The sequence below is a fragment of the Phyllostomus discolor genome, chromosome 1 (assembly GCF_004126475.2).
Source record: "Phyllostomus discolor isolate MPI-MPIP mPhyDis1 chromosome 1, mPhyDis1.pri.v3, whole genome shotgun sequence".
Lineage (NCBI taxonomy): Eukaryota > Metazoa > Chordata > Mammalia > Chiroptera > Phyllostomidae > Phyllostomus > Phyllostomus discolor.
In genome coordinates, this window is record NC_040903.2 from 162,313,785 (window position 1) to 162,336,520 (window position 22,736).

At 39.6% G+C, this 22,736-nt stretch overlaps 2 protein-coding genes, 1 non-coding gene and 2 pseudogenes across 3 annotated transcripts in view; 1 reads left to right on the forward strand and 4 right to left on the reverse strand.

Annotated features, from left to right (window-relative positions):
• Positions 1-5,683, forward strand: part of USP8 (ubiquitin specific peptidase 8) — a 62,532-nt gene extending 56,849 nt beyond the window's left edge. Inside the window, 5 exon segments of the mRNA XM_028505535.2 lie at positions 412-622; positions 1,690-1,926; positions 2,957-3,099; positions 4,543-4,675; positions 4,849-5,683. Of these exon segments, the coding sequence (XP_028361336.1) occupies positions 412-622; positions 1,690-1,926; positions 2,957-3,099; positions 4,543-4,675; positions 4,849-5,034 (910 nt within the window). The 3' untranslated portion in view covers positions 5,035-5,683.
• LOC114493660 lies at positions 2,212-2,342 on the reverse strand. Its single transcript, XR_003684273.1, has one exon. It is a non-coding gene; the product is annotated as a small nucleolar RNA SNORA31 (small nucleolar RNA).
• A 703-nt stretch (positions 5,684-6,386) lies between the features above and the next one.
• Positions 6,387-22,736, reverse strand: part of USP50 (ubiquitin specific peptidase 50) — a 33,847-nt gene continuing 17,497 nt past the window's right edge. Inside the window, exon 7 of the mRNA XM_028505536.2 lies at positions 6,387-6,937. Coding sequence (XP_028361337.1) covers positions 6,746-6,937 — 192 coding nt within the window. The 3' untranslated portion in view covers positions 6,387-6,745. The remainder of the gene's footprint in view (positions 6,938-22,736) is intronic.
• LOC114493499 lies at positions 18,567-18,639 on the reverse strand (annotated as a pseudogene).
• Positions 21,184-21,650, reverse strand: LOC114491511 (annotated as a pseudogene).

Here is a 22,736-nt window from a genome sequence, read left to right on the forward strand (position 1 = left end):
ATGATGTAAACTACCCAGCTCCTTCCAGAGAAGTCAAATTAGGAAAGGCGAAAATACTTCTACTACAGTAAAAATGTAGTGTAACTCAACATTTTTCTTAAGATGTAGAGACAAGCCTCTGATTGGTGAAGGACAGACAGGAAAGGAGCAGTGCAAGAAGGCAAGAACCTTACTGCCACAAACTAGAGCCTGCTGATGGCGAAGACAGAACTGCAGGGTTGGCATCAGAAAGAAGCGAGGTGGAGGAGTGTAATCAAAGTAGGGTTTGGTTGAGTACTGGGCAGTAAACCTGTGAATAAGCATTGTAGTGTAGGTGTATAGTATGTCCATAGTTTAATGTTGACATCAGGAGCCCACTGGTCTTGACTTTTTACAATTCCTGTATTGCTTTTTATACCTTTATTTGCCAAGGTCAAATTTGTTGGGGCATAAAGGTGAAGTGGCGGAAGAATTTGGCATAATCATGAAAGCACTGTGGACGGGACAGTACAGGTATATCAGTCCAAAAGACTTTAAAACCACCATTGGGAAGATCAATGACCAGTTTGCAGGGTACAGCCAGCAGGATTCACAAGAGCTACTTCTGTTCCTAATGGATGGTCTCCACGAAGATCTAAATAAAGTAAGAAATTTGATTTTTCTAAATTGTAAAGGCTCTTTAGCATTGCTCAGCACTGTAATCATTTTTAAAAATATTGGTATATTTATTAATTTTTAAAAATTGACCATATATGCCCTGACTGGAGATCGAACCTGCAATGTTGGCGTATCAGGACAACACTCCAACCAACTGAGGTACCCAGGCCAGGGCCGTAATCATTTTTACAGTAATTTAAAACTATGGTTGGTGGTTGTTCATGTCTAGTGACTTTGTAGTAAGGTGTGGAGCTATAAAACACAAATCTGATAGGCCTAGTATTTGAAACGAAGCATATGCAATTTGTATTTACTCATTAGTGAATAAAATATTTACTCACTAAACAGGTATTACCGTATTTTATCGGTGTTAAAACAGTTGTTGGAAACAGTGTTTGTGATCTATGTGTATATGAAAGGAAACAGGATTTTATAAAAGATTAGCTATAGACAGCCTGAACATCCTATTATGTTTATATATTATTGCGTATTATATATATTTATTATAATCTATATGTATTACTATATTCTTATTATATGTTTTCCTAAAATAAGAATTACTCCATGTAACTACATTGAAGCATGTATCTACATAAATGACCAATCTGTTTAAATACTGCTGAGTCTTTTTAGCACCAGGTTGTCCCCCTCTTTCAGATACCTTTGAGGTCTCCCACTGAACATATACATACTCACATATACATGCATATGTACATGAATATGTATTTAGTGTGTATGTCCATCCCTGAGACTAGGACAGCGAAATCACATCTGTGTAGTTGTAACTGCATGTGGCATGTCTTCTCTTTTTAAATACAAATTTATTAAGCAATTCCCCTATGTTGCACCCCTTTGATAAAGTGGGTTTTTGGTTTCTTGGGAGGCTTTTTTAGCTAGAATTTTGTAGTACTTAATGAGATTAGAACGCCTTTATGAAAAGAATCTGAAGTGTTTCTGAATCTGTAAAGTTTGTATTTAGTATATTTTTTCAACTTTATTTTTAAATGCTGGCTTTGAGATATTAATACAGAGTTTTAAAAATCTTATTTCCAGGCCGATAATCGGAAGAGACATAAAGAAGAAAATAATGATCATCTCGATGACTTTAAAGCAGCAGAATATGCTTGGCAGAAACACAAGCAGCTCAATGAATCTATTATTGTTGCGCTTTTTCAGGGTCAATTCAAATCCACAGTACAGTGCCTCACCTGTCACAAAAAGTCTAGGACATTTGAGGCCTTCATGTACTTGTCCCTACCACTAGCATCCACAAGTAAATGTACATTACAGGTACGTTTATAACTGAGAGAAAATGATTTGCGGAATAAAAATCCTATTTATATACAGATAGAGATGCACTTCTTTCAGCAATTTATTTCTGTTCTTTACCCCTGTAAACATTTTATAGGTGAAAATCACCCATAAACTGTTTTAATTAGACCTATGTAGACTAGAAAAAAATTCCCCAAACCAGAATTTTTTTTAAAGATACAAAAGTTTCTTATTAAATATGCTTTCAGAGTGGCTAAATAATAGGTTTTTTTAAAGTTTGTATTCTGAAGAAGTCCCCCCCACAGATGTAGTCCCCTATTCAATCCAGGGCCACCACACAGGCAGACGGAAAGCACAGGGATTTTTTTCTTTCGCATCCTAGTGCAAACCAAAAGAACAACATTAGATTGTTCAAGGCCTGTCAGTGGATGCAATGAAGTTTTTTAAGTTAACTTGGAAATTATGTGTTGACTTTAGTTTAGGTATGCTTTTTATAAGAACTTGCTTTACATGGGGATATCAAATAAATATTTTGTTTGCAATTTGTATTTACTCACTAAAATGTTACCAGGTATTACCATATTTTATCAGTGTTAAAATAGTTGTTGGAGATAGTGTTTGTGATCTACGCGTATATGAAAGGAAACAGGATTTTATAAAAGATTAGCTATAGACAGCCTGAATGCTAATCTTTTCCATACCACAGCAGTGTGGTTTAGATCTCTTGTTGATCCCTCTCGTGCTAACTTCCTTGAGGATGTCAGTTCTTCCACCAGGGCTCCCCTGGGCTCCCAGGTAGAAGTGTGTGCCCTCGGGAGATGCAGTGCTACTTCCTGTCACCACAGGCACACTCGCCACACTCCGGTGCCATTTCAGGCTTGCTCTGCATGCCTCACCAAATCACAAACTTCGTGAGGGCGAGAACGGTTTTGTTCTAGTTACTGTTCTGTCCTTCATGCCTGGCAGAGTAACTTATGAATAGAAGCCTAAGGACACTGTGTTGAAGGAATGAATTAATGAGTATCTACTGCTTCTTTCTGCCTTCCAGGATTGCCTTAGGTTATTTTCCAAAGAAGAAAAACTCACAGATAATAACAGGTTTTACTGCAGTCATTGCAGAGCCCGAAGGGATTCTCTGAAAAAGATAGAAATCTGGAAGTTGCCACCTGTGCTTTTGGTGCATCTGAAACGGTAAAGGGCAAACATTTTTCTGCTTGTTTTGTACAGTTTAGATGAAGGGACTCTACATCCTTTATTCCAGGTCACGTTGTGGCACTGCCTACTAAGGATGCATAATCAAGGAAGATTTACTGGTTAGGATATCTCCAGAGAAATAAGGCAGAAATAATGAGACTTCAGCCGTCACAGAGCAAAATGGCAGCACCAGTCTTTCATGTAATTCTGCCTTTAAAAAGTCAGGGAAACTAAGTTATTCCATTTCCAGTATAAAAATTGTAAGTCATTACAAAACATCAAGAAAATATATTAAAATGTTAAAATGTTATATAGTGTAACTCTAACATATTAGCAGATAAAAGTTTTTCAAACACTGAACTAAACATAAGATTGATTTAATCCTGTGCTGAAAATGAAGTATGAGTGTTTAAAGTGTTATTTTAAAAGTAAAATTTTAAGGATGACATTATTGGGTGCAGGCGTAGTTTTGTGCAGATTTTTCCAGCCAGGGAAGAACATCTGGCGTGTTGTAGTGGGAGGAGGAAAGGGAGAGAGTCGTAAAATGTGTTGGGTCTTTTGCTCTGATTCTTTTGTCTTTATGTAATCCATCTGTGGACTGGTATCTGATTCATTTTTTTGAAAAACTTTTACAAAGAAAATTCCGTCTTTTTTTTGAGAGCTATAATTTTTGTTTTATTTTGTAGTACTGGAGATTCTTAGGCAGTTGTGTTCATTTTAACACTGACTAGTTCAAATTGCTCTTGTGTAAATTTTCTAACAAAATTTGTTACATCAGTTGTCCCTTTCTTCTTGAGCACGGTAGAGGTAGACACTACAGAAACGATTACACATTTGTTCTGTTAAAGTTTTTAATGCTGCATGCTATTCTTAAGAGTATCTAACGATATAAAAGGTTCAGAATTCAGACTTTTAAAAATAATTCTGAAATAACCATGTTACACCAACCAAAACACCAGTATTTTGGTATTTGAGGAGCAGAGTGTGCCAGGGTAATGGAATGACATTGTTTCCAAGCTCTCATTTCCCCACAAGTGCAAGCTTAAATCTAAGCAGCTCTCCTCAGTCTTTCCTCTGTACTTTTGTAGTGATTGGCATTATAAATGTTGGTTTTTAGAACTTTTTACTTTTATAGAGGATGCATCTAACAAGTCTAGCTAGTCTAGGGATTAAAGGACCAAGGTGTGGTCCTATCTCTGCCACTCCAGCTGTTTGACTTTGGCAAGCCACTCAGTACATATGCACCTCAGTTTCCTCCCTTGTAAAATGGTAATGAAACCAAATGTTTGTAAGAGGTCTCTCCACCATTAAAATTCTGAGTGTGTGACTGAAATGGATTTCATGGTCGTGGCTGAAAATCTAGATTGTTAATAAATGAATTAGTGTTCATTCTGATGTCTTCGATCTGTCATGTAATTGCTGTAATGCTTGGCTTTGCAGCTTTTCCTATGATGGTAGGTGGAAACAGAAGCTGCAGACCTCTGTGGACTTTCCATTAGAAAATCTTGACTTGTCTCAGTATGTTATTGGTCCAAAGAATAATTTGAAGAAATACAACTTGTTTTCTGTTTCAGTAAGTATGTCATTAAACCAAATACTTTTTCTTTCAAAGCTGACTAAAAATAGTAAATTTCAAATGGGTCCTTATCTCATAGGAAAGGAAATAAGAACAACATAAAGCTTTGAAATTACTGTTGACATATTTTAAATTCAGTTTGAATTGATTTTCTATTTCATTTGGCACAGAACCACTACGGTGGGCTGGATGGAGGCCACTACACTGCCTATTGTAAAAATGCAGCAAGACAGCGGTGGTTTAAATTTGATGATCACGAAGTTTCCGATATCTCCGTTTCTTCTGTGAAATCTTCAGCAGCTTATATCCTCTTTTATACTTCTTTGGGACCACGAGGAACTGATGTAGCCACGTAAGAAGAAGTAGGTTATGAGCTAGTTATCTTTTAAAAGGCTGAGCTACCCAACTCTGGAAATGCTTATAAAGATACTGGATAGCTATAGCTGGCCGTTTAGAGGAATTCTAAGACCGTGGGAGCTATGTTACTGTCACCATATATTCCAGCTCAGTGCTATTATCAAAACACTGACTAGTAACATTTAACAAGTATTGCAGTAAACACTTCTTAGAGGTACCACTTATTTCAAAACAATGTTTTGAGTTTGCTCCAAAGTTGAAATAATTAACTAGCTAAGCATTATTATTCTACTCAGTCTAAAAACCATGTATCCTTTCTTTTCATTCTCACTGTTACGGCCTTTTCACCTCTCTGATTCTCAGCTTGATCTGTGAATACCCTAGATTGACATAAAGCAGATAGGAATGTATGTGTATATATTTATTGCACACTTGCACACCAGATCGATGCACACAGCATAATATGTGGTCCTTTTGTGAAACCTAGAACTCAAAGGATTCCTTTTATTTTTTTCTTTAGGTCTATTCTGAGTAACTGCAGTGCTTTCTTAGGGAGATGACAGGGCAAAGCTATTTTTCTTTCGGCTTTGGGCTGTATTTGTGCACTGAATCTTTATTCTAAAAAAATAAATGGAAACTTTTCTTTAATTTTTTAAAATGAGAATTTTCATTTACACCTACATTAAAATCCTAATGAGAAAAATAATTTGAAATACTGTATGTGTTCTGTCTTTAATTTGTATTATCAAATATAGGACAGTAGAATTATAGATTTTATGCACACACACACACTTTATTCCAATACAGTGACTTAAAATTTAGTTTGCTTACCCTGTTAGCATCAGGACTCAATCCCACTTTTCCTTCAACTTGACCCAAACTGCATATATAGCACTTTACGGTTCTCAGAGTCGGCAGTCATAGTAAGAAATGGTACTGAAACTCATTCTGTCAAGGGTAGTAGAAACCTTACAATTAAGGTAAAAAGGACTAGGAGTCCAGCATGACTGCAAAATGAACTGCATTATGAACCACATCTTTACAAAGTGATGTATTAAAAGAAATAGAGGAGCGGAGCGTAGGGTTTATCATTTACCTTCAGAGACTCAGTTGCTACACATGAACTCAACTAAAACACTCCATGTAAAAGGATTCTAAGGGTGCTCCTGAAAGATGTCACCATCGGTGGACTCCCAAGTAGAAGATGAAAGGATGAGTTTTGACTACCGGAGTTGACAGCTTTTCATGTTCAGCAATTAGTCTAAGAGACATAGTTTCTTGGCTAAATTATCTGATCAGTTAGTTTTCAATCACATTCTTAGCTCACAGAGCCACTTGGACAAAAATTTTCGTTCTGTTAAGTATCTTTGGGAAATTTGTGGGATATATGTATGCACATATATATAATTATGAGATACTTTGATTAAAGTCTACCCTAATAAACATTGAATTTTGAAGCCTGAATTTACTATATAATCTGTAGTGCTTTTCTAAGCCTTTGGCTATTGGCATTGTATTATGTTCATACTGCCTTTTTCAATGTTCAAGGACCCATCTTCTTGACTATAGACCAACTTATATAAGGTTGCACATATGCCAGAAAGAAAAATAACAGTGATGCAAGTAAGTTGCAAGATTTTAATAACAAAGCAAAACTTAAGTGCTAGTTTCTGATTGCTTGTTTTGCAACTTTCAGGAAACACCAGTTTCCTAGCTCATGCATTTTTCTATAGGTATAGAAAAGGGCTGGCAGCTGTAGAACAGGAGATAGGCTGTAGCAGTTTGAACTGAAGTATCTGGAATCTCACTGACTCGTGTATCGTCAAAGCTGAACCAGGCTCGGGTCACTGAGTTCTTGCAGAAAGCAGTGTAGTGGCCACCATCCAGATCACCAAAGTGGTTCTAGGGAGGAAGGAAGGGCAGGCTCAGTATTCACGTGCACGTAATCTGATGCGGGGGGGGAATACTCTTCATAAGTGTTCCTTATACTAAATTAAAAGGAAATGGTAATTGTGTTAAATTGAATCATACATCTAGCCTGACCTATATTGTTTTTCATGTTATTGAACTACTTATATATTGTACCCACTGACTACTTACTAGAATTCTGTGAATGAAATAGGGTAGCATTTGACTGATACTTACCAGTTAATACTTACTAAGCACTTACTATACATAGACTATTAAACGTCAAATGAAATTTAAAAATAAGTAAATAAGTAAGAAGATAGTCGTCTTTCCTAAATGAGCTTATAGTTTAACTTTGAAGACGGGCTAAAGTAGGCATGAGAAAAGACATGTAACACTGGAACCAGACATCACTGCAGCTGCAGGTTGCTGCTGTGCGGTGTGAGGGTGTGCAGCAGCCCTCCTCTCAAAACCCTGTCCCTTCCTCCCCGTCCTCACTGACCCTGAGGCACCGGAGAGCTGCCCTTCTCGGGCGGTGGTGCCGTGCGGAGCAGGGGCTGGCAGCCCGTCTGTCCGTGGGCCACATCCAGCCTGCTGCTCGTTTCGTGTGGCCTGTGAGTTAAGAATGCATTCTATATTTTTGTATGGTTGAAAAAAATCAAAAGATTATTTTGTGACATGTGAAAAGCCTATGAAACTCAGATTTCAGTGTCCTTAAATAAAGTTTTATGAGAACACAGCCATGCTCATTCTCTTGTTTCTCACTGGCTGCTTTTCCACAACAACAGTGAAATAGTTGCAGGAGAGACTGTGTGGCCTGCCAAGCCTAACATGTACTGCCTGGCCTTTCACAGGGTAAGTTGCTGTGATCTCTGATGTTAAAGGAAGAAAATGGTTTTTTGTAGTCAGTTTTGACTGAATTCAGGTCTGCCACTAAGGACCTTAAGGAAGTTATTCAACCTTTCTGAGCTTTAATTCCCCCACCTGTTTCAGTGGGGTAATAAGATCAGTCTCATATAGCCATTGTCAGGTATCTCCTACACAGAGCAAGTGCACAGCAGGAACTCACTAAGTGTTCCCTCAGACTTTCACCTCCTCTGCCCCAGGCAGCGGTGTCCAACCTGGGGCCCGCAGGCCGCATGCAGCCCAGGATGGCTGTGAATGCAGCTCAACACAAAATCATAGCTTAAAACGAGATCTTTTTGTGATTACATGTCATAGTGTATTGAATGTGTGGCCCAAGACAACTCTTCTTTTAGTGTGGCCCAGACACGCCAGAAGGTTGGGCACCCCTGTTAGAGAAATATTCCAAAACTGACAATAAAAGACCTGGTCCTGGTCCTTGCCATGTGACCTTAAGTTGATAAGCTTCAGTTTCCTTATTTATAAAATGGTGCCCATAATAGTGTGATGTAATTTGAATGAGAAGAAAAATGATAGAATATGATCAAGTATTTTAAAAGACTTCCATTTCCAGGAATTGTGGGAGATAATTAGCCTGAGAGCCTTAGTTATAAAACTGTAGGGAATGCTGGATAGAACATGGTAAATACCCTTTGACCTGTATGGCTGACCTTAAAGATTTTTTAGTAAGAGTAAACCCCAGGGGCCAGAACCAGAGGAAATAAATAGCATGATGTGTGGTTGATGCTGTGACTGCCTCAGAGTAAAGATAACTCCTGGTGTCCATAACCAAGGTACGTCAGTTTTAAAGGTCACACAAGGACAAGAGGTAAAGGCTTAGGTCCCCACAAGGTGAGGAGTTGGATTGAGGTCCACACACACAGCCACGATTCTTAAAGAGATTCACCCTCAGTAAAAGGATAAACAAGGGACGGGGGAAGTCCCATCCTTTAGTGCTTGTCTTAGCTTAGTCTGTGGGTGCAGAGCAGAAAAGTCATTTCCAGAAATGTTACCACAGACTGGTTTGAGAATCCTGTGAATCTAGTGTGAGAAGTATTTTGCGGGTGCCAGGCAGAAGGAAAGAGAATTTCTGGATTGATGCATCATAATTCAGGCTGCACAGAGTACCCACATATAGAATACCCCCAGTGATGCTGAGCTCACTGTTCAAGATTACAGAACACACACGAAAACAATTCACTGTGAGAAAGAGTCAGAAGGCAATAAATGCCAAGATTAAATCCCCAAGGACTTCAGAGAATGGAATTATTGAATGGAAACTACAAAGAACATTTAAGATTATTATAGACAAGGGGCAGAAGTTAACTTTAAAAGAACTAAATAGGCCCTGGCTGGTGTGGCTCAGTGGTTCAGTGCCGGCCTGTGGACCATAAGGTCACAGGTTTGATTCCCAGTCAGGGCACATGCCTGGGTTACAGGCCAGGTTTCCAGTGGGGGTCATGTGAGAGGCAACCACATATTGATGTTTCTCTCCTCTTCTCCCTCCCTTCCCCTCTCTAAAAAATAAATGAATAAAATCTTAAGGAAAAAACTAAATAGAACTTCCAGAAATGAAAAAATGTACTACTTGCAAGTTTAAAGTTTGGTGTAGAGAGGCAAGTCAAAGATGGTGGTCACTGAGCTTGCCACCTCCTAAGAACATACAATGTATACCAATATTTAGACCCACTCCTCCTAAGACAACTGAGGGCCAATTGAACAGTTTCTGCAGGACAAATGAGAGAACGCAGAGAGAAGGTAAGGGGACTCTACAGAACCAAAGAGACCAGTGACTGCCACTGTTTACCTTTATCCTATGCTTAGGTAGAGAGTGGGAGTTCTAGCCAGATGCTCTGGTCGACCTGCAGGGCTGCTATATTGTGCATCCCCAGCCATTTCAACAGGAAAAGTAAGGTGCCATAGTGCATGTACAGGACCCCTCCACCTGGACACCGACACCCCCCGCCCCTCCCCCCATACGTCAGGGTGCACACACAGGGCTCCCCCACCAGAAAGTGCAGAACTAGCAGAGTGCCACAGTTCCAGCCTGCAGAGCTGCCCGCTCCTGATGAACTGCAAAGGCGGGGGTGCTGCTGCATGACCACAGACGGATGCCTCATCTGGAGAAAGCGTGGAACTAGTGGGGTGCTGCTGAGCATACGCAGGACTGACTCGGCCAGAGAAAGTGCAAAAGTAGCAAAGTGTGGTGCGTACACAGCTGCCCTGTCCAGAGGAAGTGAAAATAGTAGGGCACTGCCACATCACACTCAGGGAGCCCTGCTCAGGCCTGGCTTGGGCACAGCAGGCAGTCCCACCCAGATCAGAAAGGCACACACAGAAGGCTGCCCTGCCTTAACTCCATTCTGGCTGTGGACAGCCAGAACAGTAGGAGCTACCGCATGTGTGTGCACCAGACCGCCATGCCTGGAACCCTTCCCTCTGGTTAGGAGGCATACCAGGCACCACACATACCCACCCTCATCACAACTGGACAACAGAGGCATCCAGCACACAGTCAACAGGCCACTGTTTCAAGATTGGGAGAGAGAGCTACTTTTAACTCAGGAAGAAACAGAATGTCAAACAAAATGGGAAGACAGAAGAATTTGCCCCAAATGAAGACAAGGAAAAAAACCTTAGGAAAGAACTTAATGAAACGGAGATAATAGTGTGCCTGAAAGAGACACTGAAATAAAGAACAGACTGATGGTAACCAGAGGGGTGGAGGGATAATGGAGAAAATAGATGAGGGGTCATCAAAGAACAGTATAAAGGACCCATGGACAAAGCCAAAGGGGGTAGGATCAAGGGTGGGAGGCAGGGATGGGTGTGGTGGGGGAAGTGGGGGGGTGGGATATGGAGACATTTGTACTTGAAAATCAATTTTTTAAAAATTCAAAGAACTCCATTTTAGGAATTTTAAAAAGAAGAGACAAAGGAGCAGAAAATATATTTGAAGAAATAATGGCTGAAAACTTTCCTAATCTGGGGAAAGAAACGGACATCCAGGTCCAGGAAGCACAGAGAGCTCTAAACAAGATGAGCTCAAAGAGGCTCACAGCAAGACATGCTGTAATTAAAATGGCAAAGATTAAGAATAAAGATACATCTTGAAGGCAACAAGATGGAATGGAGTTGCATACGAGGGAACCCACATAAGGCTATCAGCTGATTTCTCAGTAGCAGCTTCACAGGCCAGAAAGAACTGGCAGAAATACTTAAGGTACTGAAAGACAGGAACACGCAATCTACCAAGCAAGCTTATCATTCAGAATTGAGGGAGAGATCCAGAGTTTCCCAGACAAGCAAAACTAAGGAGTCTACCCACCACAACTAAACTAGCTTTATAAGAAATGTTAACCTGGCTGGCGTAGCTAAGTGGATTGAGCACGGGCTGCGAACCAAAGTGTCACAGGTTCGATTACCAGTCAGGGTACAAGTCTGGGTTGCAGGCCATGACCCCCAGCAACCACACATTGATGCTTCTCTCTCTCTCTCTCTCTCTCTCCCTCTCTCTCTCTCTCTCCCCCCTCCCTCCCTTCCCTCTCTAAAAATAAATAAATAAAATCTTTAAAAAAAAAAAGAAATGTTAAAAGTGTCTTCTTTATGCCAAAAAGGTCGTAACCATAAATGAGAAAATCCAAGAAAGAAAAGAACTCACCATTAAGGCAAATATATAATGAACACAGTGAATCAGCCACTTAAAAACTATTATGGAAGTTAAAAGACAGAAGTAGCAAAATTATAACTACAAGTAGGGGATACACAAAACAAAAGATATAAAACATGGTATCAGGAACATAAAGCATTAGGGGGAATAAAGATGTAGTGCTCTAAGAATGTGTATTTGAACTTAAATGCCTTTCAACTTACAGTAGACTGCTGTAGATATACCAGATGGATGTGTGTGTGTACATATACATATACACATACATATATATCCACAAACCAAAAACCTTCAAAAATACACACTCACACAAAAGAGAAGGGAACCCTAACAAAATGCTGAAGAAAACCATCAAATCTAAAGGAAAGTGATAGAGAGAAGCAACAGAGAACAACAAAAACAACCATTAAAAAATTAACAAAGCAAATAACCTACAAATAAATGAAAATGGACTAAATATTCCAATCAGAAGACATAGGCTGGACTTCCAGTCAAGATGGTGGAGGATGTAAAGTCTGCTTGCCTCCTCCCATGACCACATCAAAAGTATAACTAAATTAAACCATCATTAAGAACCACCTGAAAACTAGTATTCCTATAACTAAGGATATAAAGAAGCCATGTCAAGACTGGTAGGAAGTGTGATGACAGAACAGGCAGGTCCCACACCCGTGGTGTGGCAATTCAGAGTTTGGAAGGATATCTCAGCTGTGGAGGTCCCCCTTGAGAAAGGATCCCAGCTCCACACTGAGCTTGCCAACCCGGGGCATAATGCCAGGATAAAGAGTCCCCATAACATCTAGTTATGCAAACCAGCAGGGAGTGCATCTGAGTGAGATGAAGGGTTTCTGGAGTGCGAGGCATTCCTCTTGAAGGGCCATGCATGGACTCCCTAGCTTGCAGACTCACTTGTTCTTGACTCCAGTGTGGGGTGGCAGCTCAAAAAGTGCCAGCATTAGTGGCAGCCAGCCTTGGTTTGCAGTGTAGCCTCTCCAAAGCACATCCAAGTCCAGCACAAGTGGAAACCAACTGCAGCTCCCACCAGGTGGTCACAAGGTGAGCACAAATGATAACTGAAATTGGCCTACAACGGAGTCCCTTCTAAGAAGCTCCAGAACCAACACACCTAGTGGCCAGTTTCAGACCACCCAAGCAGCTCAATAAATGACACACCTGAAGGGTGGACTTGGTTGGCACCACAGCCCAGTAAAGCAACTCCTGCTCCACAGCCTCATCCCCTGCACAACATCTTGTCTGGTGTGCTCATGGCTAGTCCTCCCAGCCAGTCGGCCTGAGGATCAGTCCCTCCCATTGATGTGCCAACAGCAAGTAAAGGCTCAACTATGACCAGGGGACATGGACAACTAATACAAGGGACACCTTGGAGCACCCAGCTCTGGTGAACAGGGGGACTGTGCCACTGGCTTCACAGAATGCCTACTACATAAGGCCACTCCGCCAAGACTGGGAGACATAGCAGCTCTACCTAATACATTTAAACAAACACAAGGAGGCAGCTAAAATGAGGAGGCAAACATGTATCAAATAAAAAACAGGAAAAAAAAATTCCAGAGAAAGAACTAAACAAAATGGAGATAAGCAATCTACCAAACACAGTTCAAAATACTGATTATAAGGATTCAATAAACTCAGGGGGAAAAATAGATGAACTCAGTGAAAACTTATAAAACAGAGAAACCATGAAAAAGAACCAATCAGAAATGAATACAATAACTAAAATGAAGAGTACATTAGAGGAAATCAATAGCAGCTAAAGCAGAAGACTACATCACTGCTCTGGAAGACAAAGTAGCAGAAAAAAAAACAAATGAAAGAACAAAATAAATAAATAATTTTTAAAAATGAGAACAGTTTAAGGGACATCTGGGACAACATCAGGCATACCAACATTAGCATCATAGATGTACCAGCAGAAGAGAGAGCAAGGGACTGAAAACCTATTTGAAGAAATAATGACAGAAAATTTTCTAAGCTTGTGAAGGAAATGGACACCCAAGTCCAGCAAGGGCAGAGATTCCCAAACAAGATGAACTCAAAGAGGCCCATACCAAGACACATCATAATTAAAATGCCAAAAGTTAAAGATAAAGCATTTTTTAAAAAAAATTTAAAATATGTTTACTGGTTTCAGAGAGAGAGGAAAGGGGAGGGAGAGATAGAGAGGGGAAAATGTGAGAAAGAAATATCAGTTGGTTGCCTCCCATACACACTGACCAGGGATTGAACCCACAGCCTAGGTATGTTTCTTGACTGAGAAAATCCCCAACCAATTGTTGTACAGAACACCACCACTCCCACCAACTGAGGCACACACTGGCCAGGACTGAAGAGAAAATCTTAAAAGTAGCAAGAGAAAAGTGATTAGTTACACAAGGGAGCTCCCATAAGACTGTCAGCTGATTTCTCAACAGAAACTTTGCAGGCCACCTAGACTGGATTGGCACAAACAACTCAAAATGAAGAAAGGCAAAGACCTACAACCAAGATTACTCTATCGAGCAAAGCTATCATTTAGAATAGAAGGGTAGATAAAGTGCTTCCCAGATAAGGTTAAGTTGAAGGACTTCATGATCACCAATCCCCTTATTATATGAAATGTTAAAGGGACCTATCTAAGAAACAGAAGAAGATCAAACACTTTGAACAGTAAGCCCTGGCTGGTGTGGCTCAGTGAATTGAGTGCTGGCCTGCAAAGCAAAGGGTCGCTGGTTTGATTCCCAGTTGGGCTTGGGTTGCGGGCCAGGATCCCAGTTGCGGGTACATGGGGGGCCCACAGGAGGCAACCACACATTGATGTTTCTCTCCTTCTCCCTTCTTTCCCCTATCTCTAAAAATAAACAAATAAAATCTTTAAAAAAACTATGAATAGTAAAATGATGACAAACTCACAACTATCAACAACTGAACCTAAAAAACAAAAATTAATGCAAACAACTAGAACAGGAACAGAATCACAGAAATGGAGATTACATGGAGGGTTATCAGTGGGGAGGGGGAGAATGGGAGGGAAATATACAGGGAATAAGAACACAAAATAGATAGGGAAGGTTAAGAGTAGTATAGGAAATGGAGAAGCCAAAGAAATTATGGGAGCCATGGAGATGAACAAAGGTGGGGAATGCTGGAAGGGGAAAGGGGGAGGGGGAGGGGTGCAGGGCTGAGGGGGATAAAGGGGAGAGAAAGAATCAAAGGAGTTTTCATGAGACTATCAGCTGATTTCTCAAAGAAATCTTTCAGGCAAGAAGTGGTTGTAAAGAAGTATTCCAAGTCATGAAATGCAAGGACCTACATCCAAGATTACTCTATCCAGCAAAACTATCATTTAGAATGGAAGGGCAGATAAAGTGCTTCTCAGATAAGGTCAAGTTAAAGGAGTTCATCATCACCAAGCCCTTATTTTATGAAATGTTAAAGGGACTTATCTAAAAAAAACGAAGATAAAAAACATATAGTAAAATGACAGCAAACTCACAAATTATTAACAACCACACCTAAAACAAAAACAAACTAAGCAAACAACTAGAACAGGAACAGAACCACAGAAATGGAGATCACATGAAGGGTTAGCAACAGGGGAGTGGGAGGAGGAGAGAGGGGGAAAAAATTACAGAGAATAAGTAGCATAGATGGTAGGTAGAAAATAGACAGGGGGAGGGCAAGAATAGTATAGGAAATGTAGAAACTAAAGAACTTATGACACATGGACATGAACTAAAGGGGAGGATATGGGTGGGAGAGGGTGTGCAGGGTGGAGGGGAATGAAGAGGGAGTAATGGGAGAACTGTAATAGCATAATCAATAGAATACATTAAAAAAAGAAAAAAAGAGAAAGGACCCAAATAAATAAAATCAGAAATGAAAGAGGAGAAATAATAACTGATACCAAAGAAATACAAAGTAATTGTAAGAAAATATTATGAATAACTATGTGCCAACCAACTAGACAACGTTGATGAAATGGATAAATTCCTAGAAACATACAATCTTCCAAAACTAAGTCAGGAAGAATCAGAGAATCTGAATAGACAGATTACACCTAATGAAACTGAAGCAGTGGGGGGAAACAAACAAACAAATAAACAAACAAACAAAAAAACCTCTCAACAAACAGAAGCCCTGGACCAGATGGCTTCACAGGTGACTTTTACCAAACATTCTAAGAACTAACACCTCTCCTTCTCAAACTATTTCATAAAATTCAAGAGGAAAAAAGGCTCCCAAACCGATTTTACAATGCCAGCATTATCCTAATTTCAAAACCAGGTAAAGACACTATAAAGAAAGAAAATCCTCATAGGCCAATATCCCTAATGAACACAGATGCTAAAATCCTCAACAAAATATTAGCAAACCAAATACAATAATGCCTCAAAAAGATCATACACCATTACCAAGTGGGATTTATTCCAGGAGTGCAAGGTTGGTAGAACACTCAAAAATCAATAAATGTGATTCACCACATAAACAAAATGAAGGATAAAAACCACACGATCATATCTATAGATGCAGAAAAAGCATTCAATAAAATCCAGCACCCATTTATGATACAAACTCTCAGCAAGGTGGGAACAGAGGGAATATACCTAAACATAATAAAGGCCATATATGACAAACCCACTGGCAGCATCTTACTCAATGGGGAAAAACTACAAGTGTTCCCTTTAAAATCAGGAACAAGACAGGGGTGTCTGCTTTTACCACTCTTATTCATTATAGTACTGAATGTCCTATCCACAGCACTCAGACAATAAAGCAAGAAGTAAAACTGTCATTATTTGAAGAAGACATGATACTATACATAGTAAACCCAAAGGATTCCACCCAGAAACTACTAGAAGTGCTGGTAAGGATGTGGAGAAAAGGGAACTCTTTGTCCCATTAGTGGGAAAGCAGATTGGTGCATCCACTGTGGAAAGCAACAATATGGAGCTACCTCAAAATATTAAAAATGGATCTGACTTTTGACCCATTGATCCCACTTCTGAGAATATATCTGAAGGAACCCAAAACACTAATTTGAAAAAACATAAGCACCCCTCTGTTCATTGTAGTGCTATTTACAATCACCAAGGTACAGAAGCAGCCCAAGCATAAATCAGTAGATGAGTGGAAAAAATAACTATGGGACATTTACACAATGGAATACTACTCAGACATAAAAAAGAAGAAAATTTTACTCTTTGAGACAGTATGGGTGGACTTGGAGAACATTATGTTAAGTGAAATAAGTCAGTCCGAGAAAGACAAATACCATATGATTTCACTCATATGTGGAGTCTAATGAACAAACTGAACAACAAGAAAAACTGGGACAGACTCATAGATGGAGAGCAGGCTGACAACTAGTGGGGGTGGGGTTAGGGCATGGAGGGATTGAACAAAAAGGAAAAGGGACTCATGGGCATGGACAACAGTGTGGTGATTGCTGGGGGGAGGAAACAAACAAACCCTCAAAAGTCATAAAAGGAAAATAAAGAAAACTATCAATTTAGTAGTTGGTCAGGGGAAAAAGGGGTAATGACTAGAGAAATCCAATTAACTTAAAGCACATAAGATGACAATAGAAACAAATCCAAATTTGTTACGAGTTGAAATATATGGACACTTACTAGACGGACTGAATATTCTATACTATTTATTATTCAGAACTCAGAGAGGTTGAATTGAAAGGGATAGGAAAGAAACTGTAGGTAGAAACTATCAAGAGAAAGCTGGAGAAGCTATATAAACATCAATTAAAATGGACTTAAAGACAAAAAGCATTATAAATGACAAAGTCACTTTATAATAAAAAGAGGTTTAATATACCAAAAAGTTTATCATTCTAAACCACTGTGCAGTTTAAAAGAACAGATTTGTTTAAAATTTTGTTTTAAAAATGTTGAGAAATTTAGGGAAATTTTGACAGCTACCATCACAATGGTATACACTTATTCTATGCTGATATATATGTGTGTGTATGCATATATATACACACATATATACACACATATATAATTAGACATATATTTTTGTTAAGATAATAAATAATGAGCAAATTGTATTCATCCCAGCAATGCAAGAATAGTAAAATTAGAAAATCTATAAATGTAATTGATCATACTAACATATTAACAAGGATTCAGGGGAATCATAGCACCTCCAAAAAATTTTAATAAAATTCAACACTTTTACTAACATGCACAAAAACTGTTAGCAAACTAGAATCAGCGGAAGGATCCATAACCTGATAAGGTGTAGCTACTAATCATTTACAGCAAGCATCATTCTTGATTATTCCCTTTCAAATCAAGAAAAAAATATTTCAACACACTTCTTTCAACTATTGAATAGTATAGAGATAACTTTGAACAACAGGAGTTTAATGTTAGCCTCGCTCCTAATAAATAGAAACACACAAATCTCAACAAGTGTAAAAAAGTCACTTTCATACAGATCATGATCTCTGAACACAATGCAATAAAATTAGCAGTCAAAACAAAAAGATATCCCCCTTCCAAATTCTTATACTCTTAGAAATTTTCAAAAAGCACTTACAAGTAAATTTTGATGGCAAATAAGAAATCATAACGTAACACAAAAACTTAGGAAGATACAGTAATGAAAATACTGTATGAAAACAAGCGAGGCAGTTGTGTCTGTGACTGTCTTTAAAACGATTTGGTGCAGGGAGGAGACCAGGGTCCGTATCACAGATGAGCTGACAGTTCATCTATAAAGCCGGGTAACGAATGCTGAGTTCATTATGCTGTCCTCTCTGTTTTGTGTATGTTTAAAATGTTTTATAATTTAAAGGGTGGTAGGCAGTGAAAGTGGTATCTACAGAATACTTATATCTAAAAGATAGACTGAATGTTAATGAACTAAGCATCTGATTAATAATGTAAGGAATATACCTAAAGGAAGTAGAGGGAAAGAAATAATAAGAACTAATAATGCAGAAAATAAAGAGGTAATAAGGAGGTTAAAAAGACAAGTTAGTCCTTTGAAAAGACTTAGGGAATATAAACAGTAATAATAAGATTGATTTAAAAAGAGACAAGCAAAGAATGGTAAATAAAATTAGATACTACACTTGATCTTAGCCAAAAGGCCAAGAAGCAATAGTAAATAAAATTAGAAATAAGGTGTTATACCTACAGATCCAGCAGAAATTTTAAAAGATTTTTAATTACCGGAAAAAGTTTTGCCAGCAAATGGAAAACTTTGATGAAACTGGGAAGTATACAAAAAAATATAACTTACCCAAACTGATGGAAGACGAAAATAAAATGCCTGAATTTACATCAGTACAGGCATACCTCAGAGACCCTGTGGGCTTGGTTCCAGACCACTGCAATAAAGCAAATCTCTCAACAAAGCACAGGTGGCAAACGCAAGGCCCACAGCCCAAATCCAGCCCTCCACCTTGTTTTATCCGGCCCAGTACCTTTTTTCTACCCGGTGGCGGCACTGAGCTCTCGCTTAACTGTTAAGGAGCAGTTACATTTATACAGTCCTAAAATTCCATTTGGCCCTTTGAAGGCAACTGCAAGGTTGATGTGGCCCCCGGTGAAAATGAGTTTGACACCTCTGCAATAAAGCAAGTCTCGCAATAAAGCAAGTCATAATCTTTCCTCTGGTGGAGGAGGGTCTTGCCCTCAATTTGTAAAAACACAGCACCTGTGAAGCACAATAAGGCGAAGCACAAAGGAAGAAGGTATGCCTGTCATGCAAAACTTCCCTCAGAGGGAAGAGCGGGCCCAGATGTGTTTACAGGTGAGTTCTACCAAGCCATCAAGAAACTTTTCATTAGCAAACTTACACAAATTTCTGTAGAAAAGGGGGAAAAAGCTCCTTTCACTCATGAGGTTATTGTAACACCAAATTAGACCAAGATAATTCAAGGAAGAAAAGCACAGATCACTCTCATTCAAGAAGACAGATGCAAAAGTATTAAAATGTAGTAAACCAAATCCAGCAAAATGTATCTAAGATAATGAATAATGACCAAATGTACGGATCCCAAGCAATGCAAGGGTAATAAAATTGGAAGAATTTTATTCTTCTAAATGTAATTGTAAATGTTACATTCTAAATGTTTTGTGCATTTCTAAATGTAAATGTATTCTTATAAATGTAATTGACCGTATTAACAGATTAAAAAGGGTTCAAGAGAGCCATAGCATCTATATTATTGTGGGGGAGGGGGGATTTAATAGATGTTAACACCTTTACAAATGCACAAAAAACTGTCAGCAAAACCAAAATAGAAGGAAGTACTTACTCATAACCTGATAAAGTGTAGCTGCTGAAAGCTTACAGCAAGCACCACTCTCAATTATTCCCTTTACAATGAAGAAAAAAAAGGATACTTACTCTGGTGACTTAGAACCTGAGTTCACCTCCTCCCAGAAGACACGGAAAAACCAATAGGGCTCAAGCTCACATTCGTGAGACCCACAAGGATCTGAGAAACTACTGCTGAAGTTCTAGTGAGCTCGGACTTGCCTGCCCCACAGCTCTACGTGTGGAGCAGCGACAGTATGTGAATGAGGTTCATTTGCTAATGTTAAAGCATTGGACCCTAGGGGTAAGCATCTCAGAACAGGGCTGAGGGCCTGCTGGCTGGCAGGTGTCATCTCAGTGCTCTCCCTCCAGCTTGCTTCTACCTGGTCCCCACCTCCTCGCACTCTCCCTGCACTTCATTCCAGCCAGTGGGTGCCGTTGTCCCAGAAGCTGGAATACCAGAGGGCTGGAATACTGGGGAAGAAAGGAGTTTGTTTTTATTGAGGGAACATTTGTTTATAACATTATACCAAGGGAGCAGGTGTGCGACATTATCATTCGACATCTATGTATATAAGATCCAGTACACGTAACACCCCATTTTTATTACAAACTCTGTTAGTACAAAATCATAAGCATGTAATTCTGTAACATAACGATATCATATGCAAGCACACCATGGGACATTTTAGGTGAAATGTTCAAATTAAAACTATAAATTATTACACCCATATTATTATGCTACCAACCACACTCAAGCAGGTGTTACTTCTGCTGGAGCCTGTACTACATCACGCTTACCACCAATAGTCTAGTTTTTTTTTTAATGCCATACATTTATTTACAGACACATCTTGTATGTTTTGGGGTGTTTTTTGCCATTTTATTATTTTTTAAAATTCTTTTAATTGTTGTTCAAGTACAGTTTTCTCCCTCCCTTCTCCCCTCTGGTTACTGTCAGTCTGTTCTCAATTTCAGTGTCTTTGGTTATATTTTGCTTGTTTGTTTGTTTTGCTGATTAGGTTCCTGTTAAAGGTGAGATCATATGGTATCACATCTAGTATGTTAAATTCAACAGTTCAGTCCTGGCTGGTGTGGCTCAGTGGACTTGAGGGCCAGCCTAACAAACCAAACGGTCACCGGTGTGATTCCCAGTCAGGGCACAGGCCTGGGTTGCAGGCCTCGCCCCCGGTGCTGGGCGCAGGAGAGGCAACCACATACTGATGTTTCTCTCCCTCTCTTTCTCCCTCCCTTCCCCTCTCTCTAAAAATAAAATAATAAAATCTTAAAAAAAAAAAACAGGCTGATCCATTTTTCAAACAGACTACACCTCTTTAAATAGTCCTCCTCATATCTGTTGCATAGATTACCTAATGCATTCTTATTTTTTAAGCAGTTGGTGTCTTACTACAAAGAAAGGTGCAACAAATTCAGGTTCAAACACAAGACCATCATAGCTAGTAACTGCGACTTGTTTTCCATTGAAAATGTCAAATTCTTCCCTGGACCCTCCTCCTAATGGCTCCTACAAACCACAGCGGCTGTGAACCTCCGAATGCTCAGTCCCAGCACTTCACTATTGGAAGCCGCTTGAAAGGCACAGAAACTGAAAGTGGAGGAACAGCGGTATCACACTAAGTCCTTTTTTCATGAGCTTGCTCCCCTTTGTGCCAGGACAGAAAGGGAAAAGTCTAGTTGCCATCTGTCACCATACGACTGACCCGCCTTATTCCCCCAAACTCCACCAGCTCTTTCCCTCTGGTAACCACCAGTCACGTTGCTTTCCACAGTGGCGGTGCTAATTTCCATCCCCACCAACAGTGCACAAGGGCTCCCTTTTCTCCGCATCCTACTCCGTGGTTGTTTTTCTTGTCTTTTTGATGACATTTTAGTAAATGTGAGGTGATATCTCAATGTGGTTTTAATGGCCTTTCCCTAATAATTAGTGATGTTGAGGATTTTTTCATGCAACAATTGGCCATATGTATATCATTTTTGGGAAAAGGTTTATTCAGATCCCCTGCCCATGTTTAAATCAGGTTGTTTTGTTTTATTTGGTTCCTGAGTTGTATGAGTTCTGTAAATATTTTGTATATTAACTCGTATTAGATGTATGATTTGCAAATATCTTTTCCCATTCAGGAGGTTTCCTTTTCTTTTTGCTGATAGTTTCCTTTGCTGGGCAGAAGCTTTTTAGTTTGATGTGGTCCCACTTGTTTATTTTTACTTCTGTTTCCCTTGCGGTTAGAGTCACATCCACAAAAACAACACTAAGTCTGATGTCAGGCAGCTTGCTGCCTATGCTTTCTTCCACGTATCTTATGATTTCAGGTCTTATGTTCAAATCTTTAATCCATTTTGAGTTAATTTTGTGTATGATGTAAAATAGAGGTCTATTTCATTCTTTCGCATGGGGCTGTCCAATTTCCCTAGCACCATTTACTGAAGAGACTGGCCTTTCTCCACGGTTTGTTCTTGGCTCCTTCCTTGTAAATGTCTTGCGGTGAGAGAGGCCCGTTTGCTACCAGGAGCTCAGCCGGAGGGCAGGTTCCAGTCTGGCACACAACTAGGGGCCACTGGAGGTGCTTTCAGGGAACATGAGCTGGTGGGGACCATCTTCGTGCTCTCCCTCTGCCTTTCTCCGGCTCACCAGTATCTTCCAGAGAGGACTTACACCCTCCTCTGGTGCCTTACCTTTGCAGCGGCTGCTGGGGAACAGCACTACTTTGCCTGGCTCTGGTGGCTCAAGAGGCTTACACCTGTGGGTCCCATAGCACCTTAACCAACAGAGAAAAAGTTCTTAAACTGCTACCACCCTCAAGGCACAACAAGAGGCAACAGATCCAGGAGCTCTTTCTGTGAAAGTACCCAATGAGTTTATCATTATAACCATCCAAGAGACAGACTTCTAATTAGACACATCTATGGGCTGAC